We start from the raw sequence: 14,525 nt of genomic DNA, 5'->3' as shown, positions 1-14,525 counted from the left end.
ATATGGAGATAAAATTTATATATAAATGGTGAATGGACAAGTCTTGAGTGAGTTTATTTTAAACTCCCAAGTATTAAAAGGCACTGGAGTGAGGGATCATTTCCAACTGGACTCGTTAGAAAAGGCTTCGTAAACTTGTGGGACTGTAGCTAGTTCTTGAAGGGTGAGTAGGCGATACGGGGATAAGAAAAAGGGGAGGTCAGTCCCAATAGGAGAACGTGGCGTCAGCCAGCGCTCCTTCTCAAACTGTGTGACGCAGGAGGTGAAAGAACTTTCTGGCCCTGACAGCGGATCCTTAAACTCCAATGTGAGAACCCCTGATGTAAAATTCCACTCAATCAAAAGATTTTCAATTGTCAATTGTCACGGTAGAGGAATTCTGCCTTCCTAAGTGCTACCTTTAAAATCGTTTGTACATAATAACCTTGAACTTGTGGGGGTCGGGAGCCCCCAATCTGAAGATGGGGAGGGATGGAGGGTGTGCTGTGTGACAGCGCACAGGCAGAAGAGTGTGGCAGGAGAAAGCAGAGGGTGAGATCAGGCTGTGTCCTAGGAGGAGTCAAATGCCAGGCAAGGGGTGTGGCCACTTCTCGCACAGGCGGAGGGACCTCGGAGGGTTTCAGTCAGCGGTAATTCTTTCCTCCAAGCGAGGCACACAGACGGTCAAGGGAGAAGCGGCCTACGCGATCCTTTCATTCTGTCCTTCAACCATGAAAATGGGGTAGTGTGCACACCAAGAGGGGACCACGTGGGCAGCTGGGAGTGTCCCTGGCAGCTCTGGTTCCTCCCCCACCGCCTGTGGGGTTTCCCTTTCTTCTCCATGGACCTCCCCAAGGATGTGCTCCTCTCCCAGATCAGTGTAGGACAGACCTTTGGGAAATGTCCGGCACCTGGATGGTCAGAGTCTGCTCACTTCGGGCACAAGGACCTAGGACGTAAAGCTCTATGTTTCCAAGTAGGGGGAGGTGTCCCCAGGACCTCGTAGGCTCAAAGGGCAAAGATACATGGTCCAGAGGCTTCCAGGACACGCTGATGGTGACCAGGAGTGAGAACGAGAGGGCTGTCGTTGCCAAGGGACAGACAGTCCCAAGGGGTCCTCTGGCTCTAGGAATATCCCCACAGGACCTGACCCAGAATCTTCTGTGCTTTTTCAGTGAGAAAGAAAGGTCCCAAACCACTGTAGCAGGGAGTAGATGAGAAATGCCGAGGACACCCTCAGGGAGCTGTTTCTTCCTAGCCCCATCCTAGCCCAAATGGAGGCCCAGGGACACATCCTGCACACAAGGACATCTCGGTGACAGGTCCTCCTAGGAGATGATGACTTTTAACCCAATCCCTAGGATATGAGAAGCAGCCTTTTTTTTCCCCTTCCCTGAAAAAACAAAACCACAAACAACCTCTGTGTTTTGTACCAGACTCCCTGCTGGAGCAGCAGCTGATCCAGAAGTTTCTGCTCTTCTGGTGACTTTGGCCTCGTGTCCAGCATTTTTCTCCCTTCCCCTCCTTATATAATGAGCCCGTCCGGAATGGAATGGGTTTGTTGGCCACAAAAAAAGAAACATAAAAAATTTAAAAACATAGCAAATTCCCTGTTTGGATTCATTAGTGCTGTGGTTTGTAGCCATGGGTCCCCGACCAGGAACCCCAAGCTACTCTGTGCCCACTCTCTCTCCAGCTGGGCCCTGAGACTTGTACCCTCTTCTGAGGCTGCCTCGTGACTCTGGCCAGCACCCGCTTCCATCTGGAGTGGGAAGGCCAGAGCCCTCAATACGTGGTCCACACTGGCCAGCTTGGCTGAGAGATTGGGTCCGGGTTCTCAGACTTTCCTCCCGGCCCTCTTGCTGCCCGACCCCGGCTGGTTCTTTCACCTCTGGACTTTTTTATCTTCTCTGCCTGAAGGCCAAGCCCTGGACAAAATGCCCTCAGCCTCAAGACCCTGAATCTGGGTGTGGGTGTTGCACCTGCTTCCCTGTGTTCTGGAAGGATGGGGAGCCGTGGACACGCAATAAAGTGACCGCTCCAGCCTCTGTCCCCAGGTGGACTGATGACCACAGGCCTTTTGGGGGAGCTTCAGTCAGGCCCCTCAGGTAGACTGTAGGCTCCCTTCTGTCTCCTGTAGTAACGACAAAGGGTAGATGGGTGAACACAGTATGAGGGGTAATTGGGTGGCCGTCTCTAGCTGTTTGTGGTTATTACTGGTTTTTCTTTTAGTTAATTGACTTTTTGGGGGGCAGTTTTAGATTTATAAACAATTGAGCAGAAAGTGCAGAGAGTCCCAATATATGGCCTTCCCCTACCCACCAGTATCCTCTGTTGTTAATGTCTTGTGTTAGTTGGTACATTTGTTACAATTGATGAGCCTGTATGAACACATTATTGTGAACTGAAGTCCACAGTTTATGTGTTGTACATTCTATGGGCTTTGACAAATGTGTAGTGACGTGTACCCACCATGACAGTATCAGAGTAGTCTCACTGCCCTAAAACCCCCGGCCCCTGCCTAGGAGCCTCTCTCCCCTCAACCCCTGGCAGCTGTGACTTACTGCCGCCTCTGGGGCCTGACTCCAGGGTGCACCTACCAGGGGCAGTGTGACCATCCTGGCTGTGGGGCCTAACCTGGGCACATGGAAAGGAGTCCTGTCATCTTGGTGCTGGGAGGAGGGATGGCCTAGAACATAATGGAGATGGGAAGTGAGTTTCTAACTGACACAGTGAGTGGGGGCAGGAATCTGTTCCCAGGCCTACCACAGAGAGGGCATAGGCTCAGTTCGGCTTCCTTTTCAACAACAGGAGCTAAATTAGTAAAAAGGACCAAAGAATAAATTTTTAAAAAGAGCTAGCCACTTGACCATTTTGAGTGTCAATAACCTGCCCTGTGGGGACTCTGGCCAAGCATGGGGTCCCCGGAAGCTTCAGTGGCCACCGGGCTCTGTAGGAGGGCATGAGGTGCTCCCGGTGCATCCCTCTTCTACCTGAGAACTCCGATTTCCCACACGGAGTGCCCAACCTGGCCCTCGGCAGGTCCTGCCCTGGAAGGAAGGGGAAGTGGGCAGACACCGTCTCTTGGACCCGCTGGTCTCTAGTACCTGCTGCACTAGACCTTAGTAGGAAGCACCTGGAGCCCCACTATGCAGAGCGCCCATCATCCTTCAATTGGCAGTAGGACACTAAGGTTTCTGTGGTTCTGGAAGGTTCTCAGAGCAGCTGCTTACCCTCATGGCCATGATCACAAGCGTGGAGGGTTCCTGGGAAGTAACAAATTCACATAAAGCTGACGAATGTCAAAGAAAGGCCATTTGGAACAAGAGCTTTGTCACTGGATGCCAAGAAGCCAACAGAACATACATTAGAGGATGGCCTTGTATACTAATTTCCATTGACATGTACTGTGCAACCAGCCCTGTACTGGGGGCCTCCATCAGCACTGTGCCTCTGTAAGATAGTTGTTGTTACCATCTTACATGATGGAGACATAAGCTAGAAAGAGCATGGTGTGATAGAAAGAGAACTTGGCTAGAAGTTGCAACAGCAGGATTTGGTTCTGGCTGGGTCACAGCTCTGCTACGTGGCTTTGAGCAACTCGCTCGAATCTCTCTGGACATCTGTTACCACACCTGGAATAGAAAGGGATTGATTTTGAAGATTTTTTCCAACTGTAACATCCTATGATTGTGTGATTCCATGGGTTTAGGCATCAGGAGACCAGGAGGTCTGCACCTGGGCCCGGTGGGCACAGGTACTGACAGGTAGCACTCTGTAGGGCTCTGGCTAGGTGGTTACCCCCAAGGGTATAACTACTGTTGTGGGTCTAGGGGTGACCTGGGGCTGCTGGGCTTGGCAGGAGCCAACTGCCCACAGTGGGTCAGAGCAGCGGTGCCCACTGCTCAGAGGGCAAGGGGAGGGAGAGATGGGGTCGGAGGAGCAGCTAAGGAATTGCCCACCTCCCCATGACAGCGAAGAGACGTGATTCTCTCTCTCTTACTCCATGCATATTTCTGGGTACAAAGGACAAAGAGAGGTCAGAGGGCTTCAGCCAGGACGGAGGAGAACAGGTGGTGCTCATCATTCTCCACGCTCGTGACATCTTGAGGGACAGAGGGTCAGCTCCTCTCTGCTCCCTGAAATCTCCGTGTACTGCTTCGTCGTTCATCCAGTGCAGAATCGTTCGGACTGTTTTGTCCACAACGCAGTGAGATGTGCACTTGTGTATGCTTGTGTGAAAAATTGAAACAAAAATTTTGTGAAACAGTGAGATGCGTCCTTATTTTATTCTAATTCACATTTTAGTGGTTGTGTAATCCACTAAATCGACTTCATGATCCACCGGTAGGTTAGGACTTTTGGTTTGAAAAGTGTGGCCAAATGCTGGTGGAGCAGCCAGCTCCCCCAGGGTGACGTGAGGGTGAGCGAGCCGAGGAAGGCAGCTCTCCTCCCTGTGCTCGGTGCAGGAGACACCTGCTTCTCAAGACCCCAGTGTTTGCTGCTTCAGTCCATAACGTGCTGGCACAGAGAGCAGATGGAAGACACAGGTGGGGATGGAAGAAGCCTTGGGCACCTGTGGAAAGGGTTTGGGAACACTCCTTTGGTATATGGGTTTATAAATATGGACATTTGATATTCTGAAAATTCTGAGCGGAAACCATTGCAGACTTCAGCTCTTGGGCCGAGTCCCAGAGCCACAGTGGGTGGGTGGCTGGGAGCAGAAATGAGGTCTCCAAGCCCTGGCTCTGGGACAAGATCCTCCTGCGTAGGGGAGGGTGTGTCTTGGAGCCAGCCCACAGCGCTGTGACCTTATAAAAATGTTCCCTGGGTGCCCAATTTTATTCTAATTTGTGGTGTTCCCTCCTGCAGTTTGTCTTCAAGCATAGACCCAAACCGCCTGTTTTTTCCCTGCGGTGCCAGCACTGCCTGTGGGACATTGGGCAGGGCAGGTGGGGAGGCCAGCTGTCTAAGGCCACGAGTCTGACCATGGCCATTGGGTCTGTGGGGAACACCCAGCAGCACCTCCATTCTCCCTCGTGGTTGGTTTTTTCCTTCATGAAGAGGACATTCAAGTGTGGGAGCCCCAATGACCAGAGTCGTCCAGCTGGCCAGGCAGTGTGGGGCACCCTCAGAGGGTTCAACACCAAGACTACCAGTCTTGGTTGGTGGTTTGGCATTTTATTTGTGGGTAAATTAACCCTCTCCAGAAACCCAGACTTGGTCTTTTCAGACCCTATCTTAAGGTTTGTCTTAGTAAAATTGTAGAATGTCAGAGTTGAAAACAACCCTAGAAATTAAGGCCCATCTGTCCTCTCACAGATGGCTCACTCAGTCTGTCCTTGCCTTCAGAAGGCCTAAGTGACCCAAGATGTCCCACTAGGACGTCATGCCCTTGTCATAAGGTCCTTGTGTTTACTGCCCTCTGAGCTGCCCTCTGTCATTTATACTTTACTGTGAATGAGCACATTAGCACCTTTGCCAGTATTCATTTTGTTTGGGAAAGACAAACTTTCATTTGAGTCCGGCCGAGTGCCTGGTGCTGAGGAGGAGTGAGTCACTCAGGTGAATAGGACGTGGTCCTTGCTGTCAACTGACTGCGGGTGGTCAGAGGGAGAAAGGCCTTAGTTATCACACGGATGCCGGGCAGAAACTCATGTGACACTTACCAACAAGTGACGTAAGAGTGACTGCCCCCGTTCACAAGCGAGGCTCCAAGAAATGTGGCCATACTGTGACTGTGGGACTTTTCTAAGCCTGCTGTTCTCCTTTATGTACTGGAAACGTTCTTCCATGACAGTGAAAATGGGCCTGTTGAGGCTGGTTCCTGTTTTTCACTGAGCAAGCCCATATGGACGACCTTTCACATCCATCTGTATCCTCTCATCCAGTCATTTCCTTTGGGGATTTTGCGTGGCCCTTGGCAAAGTCGAGGCTCTGCTGTCTGTGCAGAGGCCCCTGCCAACCGAGTGGGCCCCACTCACCTTCCCGGGGCAGCTGAGAGCCCGTAAACTGCCATCTTCCTGCCCCTAGACTCTCGTCCAAGGTCAGCGCAGGGGGAGGAGGTCCAGGACTCCATGTCAGTTGGGGTTCTCCTAAGAAACTGAACCAAGAGGCGAGAGAGAGAGAGATCCTATATGAATCTGTAATATACATATATGAATATTAATATGTAATATTAGTATACAGGGCTGGCCTGGTGGCGCACCAGTTAAGTTCACACTCTCTGCTTCAGCAACCAGGGGTTCGCTGGTTCAGATCCCAGGCGCGGACCTATGCACTGCTTACAGAGCCATGCTGTGGTAGCCATCCTACATATAAAATGGAGGAAGATGGGCACAGATGTTAGCTCAGGGCCAATCTTCCTCAGCGAAAACAGGAGGATTGGCAGCAGATGATAGCTCAGGGCTAATCTCCTCAAAAAATAAATAAATAAAGGGAAAAAATTTTTAAATTAATATCCATATATGTTATATATCCTTAATGTATATTATTACGTTGCTAATATGTTAAGTATACATAATGTATAATTAGCATATAAATACATTATTATATAATATATACGTATTAAGGGATTTGTTTTAAGGAATTGGCTCATGCATTTGTGGGGCTAGCAAGTCCTACATCCATGGGCAGGCCAGCAAGTAGAAACTCAGGCAGGAGTTGATGCTGAGGTCTGGAGGCAGAAGCTCCCTCTTCTGTAACATCTCCCTCCTTCCGCCACCTGGCTTGGGTCTAAAGTCCCGCCTGTGGAGATTTGGATTGTTCTGGATTGAGGCAGCGACACGCAACAAGGCTGTGCCTGTTGAAGGGAGCTGGAAGACGCCTGTTGGTGGTCTGTGCGGAGAGGGCTGCAGTAGACCGTGGGCTTGGCTCCTCCCTGTGTCTCCTGGGCCCTCCCTAGGCACTTGCCGCCCTCCTCACTGACCGTCAGCTGACCCAGACCCCCTGTAGCCTCCACCACCCTGGCCCTCCCACTCCCTTCTGGGGGGAACTCGGGCTGGAAGAAGACGAGAAGCTGGGTTGATTAAAGTTCCTAACCCTGAGGGGTTAACAGAGGCTGGACTCAACCTGGCCTGGGGACATCTGCCTTCTTTTTTTTAAGGAACATTAGCCCTGAGCTAACTGCTGCCAATCCTCCTCTTTTTGCTGAGGAAGACTGGCCATGAGCTAACGTCCATGCCCATCTTCCTCTACTTTATGCATGGGACGCCTGCCACAGCATGGCTTGCCAAGTGGTGCCATGTCCATACCCGGGATCCAAACTGGTAAACCCCGGGCCGCCGAGAAGCAGAACGTGCACACTTAACTGCTGCACCACCGGGCCTGCCCCGGGACATTTGCCTTTGAGAGGTCACTTGGGGGGCCTGAGCTAGGATGGGCTTGAGAGAGGGCCCTGGGAATTGGATCAGGGGCCCTCAGGCCCCCCAGAGTGCAGGTCCCTGGAGGCCAGGGCCGAGGCCCCTTCGCTCTGCACCACATTCTCCACTGCAAAGCCAGGAGACCGCGGGCACCTTCCAAGCTTCCCTGTAGCTCTGGTCAAGCAGAGGCTGCCTAAGGCGGGCAGGGCCCAGCTGCCTTTTAGCAAGACGAGAGCAGAGTCTCGAGGGGGAGCCCACACCTCGTAATCCCTCTTCAGAGCTGCATCCACCGGTTACTCCTCCTCCCCTCTTTCTGCTTGGGAGACGGATGGGGACCGCTCTCTAATGGTGAGAGTCTCTGCAGAACCTTCTCAACCTGATTCCAGGCCTACGTGAAGCGTGAGAGACGGTCATCAGGCACCCTTGGCCGTGGGCCATCTGAGCCACCTGTGGGAATCAGTGGGACCACCAGGTGGACAGGAGGCGGGGAAGGTGGCCGCAGGAGGGAAAAACAATGGTTTTCTTTTCTTTTTTACGTCAAGAAGTCTCTCAGATGGCAGTCAGAAACCATGATGCCATCATGGTTTCTGCGGAATTCATGAGACGTCCGGAGCTTCTCCGAGAGTTAAGCTTAGGCTTTCTGTGACGTGGCCGCGTCCCTCCCCCGGTGCCCAGCTCCAGTGGTCCAGGTTAGCTCTTGTTTGTTGGAGGCGGTTATAGAACGTGGATGGTCATCAGAGGCTCCGTTTGACTGGGCTCTGGTCCCCCCTGCCCCCTGGTACCAAGAACCATCCGTTTGGCGGTTTTGAGAGATTGAGTCACGCCAGGCAGTCGGGGGACACCTCATTTGTGCCCCCACCTGAGGGGCTCGCAAGGCCCACACCTCAGGAGGCGACCTTCCAGCCACGAGGTGCAGACGAGGTGAATCGTGCGAGCAGTTCACCTGAGTTCGTGACAGGGCGGAGAGGAGGCGGGTGGGGACCTGAGTGACCCGGTACCTGTGGTTCTGAGGACCTGGCTTTTCCAGAATCGCCCGGTGCCTGCCTCTGCGGGGACGTACCTGCAGTTGTCCTGACGACCCAGGTGCTGAAGCTTGAGAGACCTTAGAGATTGAGGAGCCAGAGGCTAGCCCTTAAGAAGCGGGTGGAGACGCGCGTTAAGGCAGCCAGATGCGCCGGCGTCCCCGCCTCACCGGTGAGGGGTCCCTGAGGAAACGGGCCGCCCTCGCCCGCTGCTGTGGCCCCTGCTCACGGAGACCCTGCCCAAAGCCCTGAGCTTCGAGAGCAGTGGGGATTATCTGGTAGTTTGAGAAAAGGAGAAAATTACTTTTGTGACTAATCACAGAAGATGAGAAGATGCAGTTTATTCTCAACAGCAGTCCTCTGTCAAAATGCTCCTGGTCCACCTGCTGTCGAGTTCCACAGGTGAAAACAGAATGTGTGGGCTAAACGGCATCTTCCAAATTATCGAGTCAAACCCTCTCATCTGACAGACGGGAACCTGCGTTCAGACGAGCCCGGGATCCCCCAGATGGTAACCCATGGAGCCGGGCTGGAGCTCGGCCTCCCAGCTCTGTCTTGTGAACGGCCGTGTTCCTGCCTGCAGGGGATGCTGGACAGTGTGTGCCTAGACAGGACACTCGGGCAGCTGTTCCGCAGCCCAGAGTAGCTCCAGGTGTGGCTGGCGCTGTGTGTCCTCGGGTCTGCTCAGCGAGAGCAGAGAATGAAAACCATCCTAGATGTGTTCCTTCCTCGGTAGGAATCAAACCCCTGTTAACTTCACAGGAATGTTCTGTCGTGACCCTGACATTTAAGACCCCTCGTTGGCCCTCAGGTGCAGCCGGGGCCCTAACGCTGGCAGCCGTTCTGTTTGTCCCGTATGTGACTTTCCTCAGCCCTCTTTCTGGGGTGTCCCAGCTGCGTCAACAAAGGAGTTCTGTGAGACAAAGCATCAGAGATGCAGAAAGGGCAGAACTCTAGCTCATCCATACACGCTCACTTAGCACCTCCCGTCGAGGGTAAAGCAAGAGTAAAATAGCCCCCGTCCTTCAAGAACTCACAAGTCAGTTGGCTGTAGACAGTATAAAGTTCATTCTCTTATGGAGAAATGTTGGGATAAGTGGTGGGGGTGGGGCCTAGGGGAGCTGTAAATAAGACCCCGAACTATACAGAGCGTAGACATGCCAGAAGGTGCAGTGATTGCATTTGGTACTGGATACTTGATACTTTTCTGTTCTTTGCAGCATCAGCGTGAATGCCTTTCAGTTAAGAAGTAAACCTTAGGATTAAGTTCGGTGTACTCTGCTTTGGCAGCCCAGGTTTGGTTCCCAAGCACTCGGACCTACACCACTCATCTGTCAGTGGCCATGCCCTGGCGGCAACCCTCAAACGAAAAAAAAAGAGCAAGAGGCCGGCCCAGTAGTGTAGTGTTTGAGTTCACATGATCCACTTCTGAGGCCAAGGGTTTGCCAATTTGGATCCCAGGTGTGGACCTATACACTGCTTGTTAATCCATGCTGTGGCAGGTGTTCCACATATAAAATAGAGGAAGATGGGCACAGATGTTCACTCAGGGCCAATCTTCCTCAGCAAAAAGAGGAGGATTGGCGGTGGATGTTAGCACAGGGCTAATCTTCCTCAAAAAAAAAAAAAAAGGTAGACCTTAAAGAGAAAGTTAGTATGGTAAGCTGCCTTGGGAATGAATCATTGAGCTGTACAAATCCTCATCCATTCTTCCTCTTCCCCTGAGGTCTCACTGTGCCAACGATACTCGTTTTGTGTGGAAGAGCTCTATATTTTCACAGCCTCTGACACCAAGTTGGTTTTTGTTGCTGGCGCTGAGCCACCCCAAGGAGGTGGTGGAATTTAATAGAAAGAGGCTGAGCTGGGAGTGGGTGGACCTTGGTTATAGGCCCTGCTTGCTAGTGTCTGGTTGTCTGGCCTTGGGCAAGTGGCTTAACCTCTCTGACCCTCAGTATCTTCATCTATAGCCTGGGATGATACCACTTGCCTTTCCTGCTTGTATGGGCTGCTCTAAGGACCAAATGAGGCAACGTTTGGAAGATTTAAGAAGGACATACCAATGGCAGATTAATGACAGTGCTGTTGCTGATACTTTACTTTTTTGTGGTAGACTTTTGGCTTTTGCCTGAATTTCTGAATAAGAATAGGGACGGGGACTAAAGGAACTACTTTTTAGGTCAGCTCACATCTCGGGAATTTTCTCAAACCTGGGGCTTTTCTCTTTTGTCCTGATGCTTTCTTGGCAGGTGACTTTATCAGCCCAAATCCTGAAAATTCCCTTTCCCCAAAGACCCTGCTACTCATCTCCAGAGTGTGTGGTCAAGGTGCAACACAGAGTGTGTGCAGCTGATGGCAACCCCAGACCATGAAGCTATCTCTGGGCAGAAACCAGGTCTGAAACTTTTCTTGGCGCTTCAATATTCCCAGTGAAACGCCCGCCGAGCACCCAGGAAGGGCCTGACTGGCTGGTGGCGGAATGAGGAAGTCCAGGGATGGGGCGAGGAGTGGACAAGGTGGTGAGGAACGCATGAAGCTCTGGTGGGAGTTTAAAATTTAGAAATTGCATAACAGGGTGAGTTCCGGGAGCCTGGGCCTTCTGGAACATCAGCTGGGCTCAGAGGCGGGTCCCAGTGGCTCTGCCAGCTGAGTCTCGTGGCCACAGCTGCAGTTAGCTTGCCCACCCCTGGCCTCCAAGGTGCGCGCTATTTCTTGGTAAGCTCTGGGAGCCGAGAGGTGAGATTAGAATCATGGACTGTGGAATGTGGGCTGGAGGAGCCTTCCAGCAAGGCCACTGCTCTGGCCAAGGAACTTCCCTGTAGGGATGCTTGACTGAGCACGCGCCAGTGCCGAGCCCCGGGCCTGGCAGGGTTCGGTAGGTTTGCTACCTTCCTGAGCTCTCTCTGGTGGGAAACAGCTGCACGGGACCTGCTGCAGCTCCGTCCTGGCGGCCGGGGGGCGGCAGGCGGCCTGTGACAGGAGCCAGCCCGCTTCCCACTCTCGGCTCTTCGGGGCAGTCTGGGCCTGAGTCATTCACCATGTGGGCCTCGGTTGCTGGAGCGTGATGGTTCCATGAGGAACAAATGAGTGTTTGTGAAAAGACCTTCGTGCGTGGAGACCGCCGTGCTGAGCAAATGTTAGAGGGTGATGATTATTTGAAACCAGAGAGGAATGTTCTCATTAAACTGGGAGATCAGCGCCCACACCCAGTTCCTCCTCACTCCTCAGTGACCTGCAGCAGGGGGGGCCTGCCGTCTGCCAGTCCATCGGCACAGTCGCCGCATCCCCCCACGCTTGCTGCTGGGGGAAGGGGTGCTTTGTCCAGGAGCTGATCCAAGCCCTTTTGCACACCTGCTGCACCCCGGGCAGATGCAGGCACAGAACAGCAAGATGAATAGCTTTCCCCTTGCCCTGGATGGATTCAAAGTCTACTTAGAGCAATAGACTGATAAATGATCCCGATAGAGTGTGTAAGTCTGTAATGAAGGTACTGTGGGAACACAGATCAGAGAAGAATTAATTCCGCCTGAGGGTGGTCCGGGCCAGAGAGAATATTTGAATTGGGCTTTTCATGACAATAGGAGTTCCCCCTGTGAACCGGGGTTGGGGGGCTGGGGGTGGAGGGCAGGAAGAGCTGCAAAGCCCAGAGGGAGGGAAGGGCTTGGAGCAGTTGGAGAATAGTCTCAGAGATGTTGGTATGCTTGTGTTACTTTGCTGGGGCCGTAACAAAGGACCACAGACTAGGGACCTTAAACCACGGGAATTTATTTTCTCACAGTTCTGGAGGCTGGAAGTCCAGGATCAAGGTGTTGGCAGGGTTGGTTTCTTCAGAGACTTCGTAGATGGTCTCTTCTCTCTGTGCCTTCATATTGTCTTCCTTCCGTGTCTGTGTCCTAATCTTCTCTTGTTATAAGGACACCAGCCTTATTGGATTAGGGCCTCACCCATATGACCTCTTCTCTTTTCTTTTCTTTTTTTGCTGAGGAAGATTAGCCCTAAGCTAACACCTATTGCCAATCTTCCTCCTTTTTGTTTGAGGAAGATTAGCCCTGAGCTAACATCTCTGCCAGTCTTCCTCCAGTTTATATGTGTGTTGCCATCACAGCAAGGCTGACAAGTGGTGTAGGTCCGCACCTGAGATCCAAACCCGGGCTGCCAAAGCAGAACATGCTGAACTTAACCACTACGCCATGGGGCTGGCCCACCATGGGACCTCATTTTACCTTAATTACCTCTTCAAAGACCTTTTTACCAAATGCAGTCACATTCTGCGGTACGGGGGTCTTAGAACTTCAACTTATGAATTTTGAGGGGGACACAATTCAACTCATAACACTATGTTTATAGCAGCATTAGTCACAATATTCAAACAGTGGAAGCCACCCAGTTGTCTCCTGATGGATGAATGGATAAAGACAATGTGGGCTATCCATACACTGGAACATTATTCAGCCTTGAAGAGGAAGGAGGTTCTGACCCACGCTACAACATGGATGAAGCTTGAGGACATTATGCTAAGTGAAATAAGTCAGTCACCAAAGGACAAATACCGTGTGATTGCACTCATATGAGGTCCCTAGAGTCGACAGATTCATAGACAGAAAGTAGAATGGAGGTGCCGGGGCTGGGGGTGGGGGAGTGGGGCATAGTTGAATGGGGACAGAGTTTCTGTTTGGGAAGATGAAAAGAGATCTGGAGGTTGGTTGCACAACCATGTGAATGTGCGTGACACTACTGAACTGTGCACTTAAAATAGTTAAGACGGTAAATTTTATGTTATGTGTATTTTACCACGATAAAAAAGGGAAAAAGAAAAAAAAAAAAAAAGGTTGAGGATGTCGGTTCTCCTGTGCTCCGGGTTGAGGACTGCCCAGGTGGGGTTTCTGCCTGGGCTGTGGAGGGGTTTAGGCAGATACAGGAGAAAGGGGGAGCAGGGCTGGGGGTAAAATGATGCCTCCATTTTAGACGTGACGAGTCTGTGGCCAGCTACCCCGCCCCCAGACATTCCCCTCGGCCGCTGTGTCATCTGTCTTTACTGACTGTTTTGCCACAGCCACCAGCACCCCCCCCCCCCCCCATGCGGCCCCTGTCATCTTTCTCAGGAAGGCGCACATCCTTGGACCACTTCCGCAAGGTCCCCCGTTTGTCATGAGATGAAGTCCTGCCCACTGGCCACTCCCGAAAGCACCGAGATGGGGCTCCCCCTCCGCTCCGGCTTTCCCCTGGGCTTTTTCCCTCCCTGCCCTTAGTCACGGGCTCCTCTCCCTTGCTGCTTTCCTGGGTGACAGGAGGGAGTGGTTTCACATTCTGGAAGGGAATGTAGGGGGTGGTCAGGATCTCTGAGGGGGGCTAGCGCGTCTCCACCCCATCCTTCTACCCTGTCATCTATGTCCCCCCTAGTGGTTGGTGTTTATAAGGAGGACTCAGGAAGGGGGTGATGATAACACAGGTGGAGCCATGTGCAGCCCCTGGACGAGGCCAGATGGGCACCTGAGGGCCACTGTCATTGACCACATGCTCTCTTCCTTCCTAGGACCTGAGTTCCTTTGCCATGCCGCTCCTGGATGGAGACCTGGAGAGTTCAGAAAAGCACTCTTCTCGTAAGGTAAGGCCACCTTTCTCCCAGCTTCTCATGGCTCACCCGAGGTGCCAAGGGGGCAGGACACCCTCAGCAAGACCCCAGACACACATCCACCTGTGCTCCCACCTGCACGTCCACCCGCACCCCCACCTGCACATCCATCCTCGCGCCTGGCTGTTGCTGAGCCCACGTGGGATGGCTCACCTCCTGTGGCCATGTCCCTCACACCTGCCCAGCTGTCCAATTTGACAGCCTCCTGGGCTTCACTCCTTTCTCTTCTCCCTCTGGGCCCCACTGTGGCCCGCCTGACTCCGCAAAGTGGGCAGGGGTAACGGAAAATCAACAATGAGTCAAGTGCCCGAGGCGCTAATTAGCACAGAGTGGAGGCTGAAAGCGTCAGTAACATCGAGGCTTGGAGGCCATTGGTGGCTTTCAGCTTGTCCTGTGGCACACGGGGCCTCCTTCTCCCGCCACGCCTCTCCTCTGCTTCACCTCGTTCTGCCCCCACCCTCGCCCCTTCCTGAGCCCCTCGTTCCCTTTCATCCTCCTTCTCACTTTTCCTTTCCTGTCTTTAGCCCACATCCT

The 14,525-nt window shown here is 52.6% G+C and overlaps 1 protein-coding gene across 23 annotated transcripts in view; it reads left to right on the top strand.

Moving 5' to 3' along the window:
* PRKAG2 (protein kinase AMP-activated non-catalytic subunit gamma 2) overlaps positions 1 to 14,525 on the top strand; it is a 280,128-nt gene that overhangs the window by 59,888 nt on the left and 205,715 nt on the right. For all 23 annotated transcript variants that reach the window (XM_070264151.1, XM_023638732.2, XM_070264170.1 and 20 more), the window contains one exon: positions 13,893 to 13,964. In XM_070264151.1, the coding sequence (XP_070120252.1) occupies positions 13,893 to 13,964 (72 nt within the window). The remainder of the gene's footprint in view (positions 1 to 13,892; positions 13,965 to 14,525) is intronic.

This window comes from Equus caballus, chromosome 4 (assembly GCF_041296265.1).
Source record: "Equus caballus isolate H_3958 breed thoroughbred chromosome 4, TB-T2T, whole genome shotgun sequence".
In the NCBI taxonomy this organism is placed as follows: Eukaryota; Metazoa; Chordata; class Mammalia; order Perissodactyla; family Equidae; genus Equus; species Equus caballus.
Note: the sequence above shows the minus strand (reverse complement) of the source record. Positions and strands in the feature narration are given on the sequence as shown.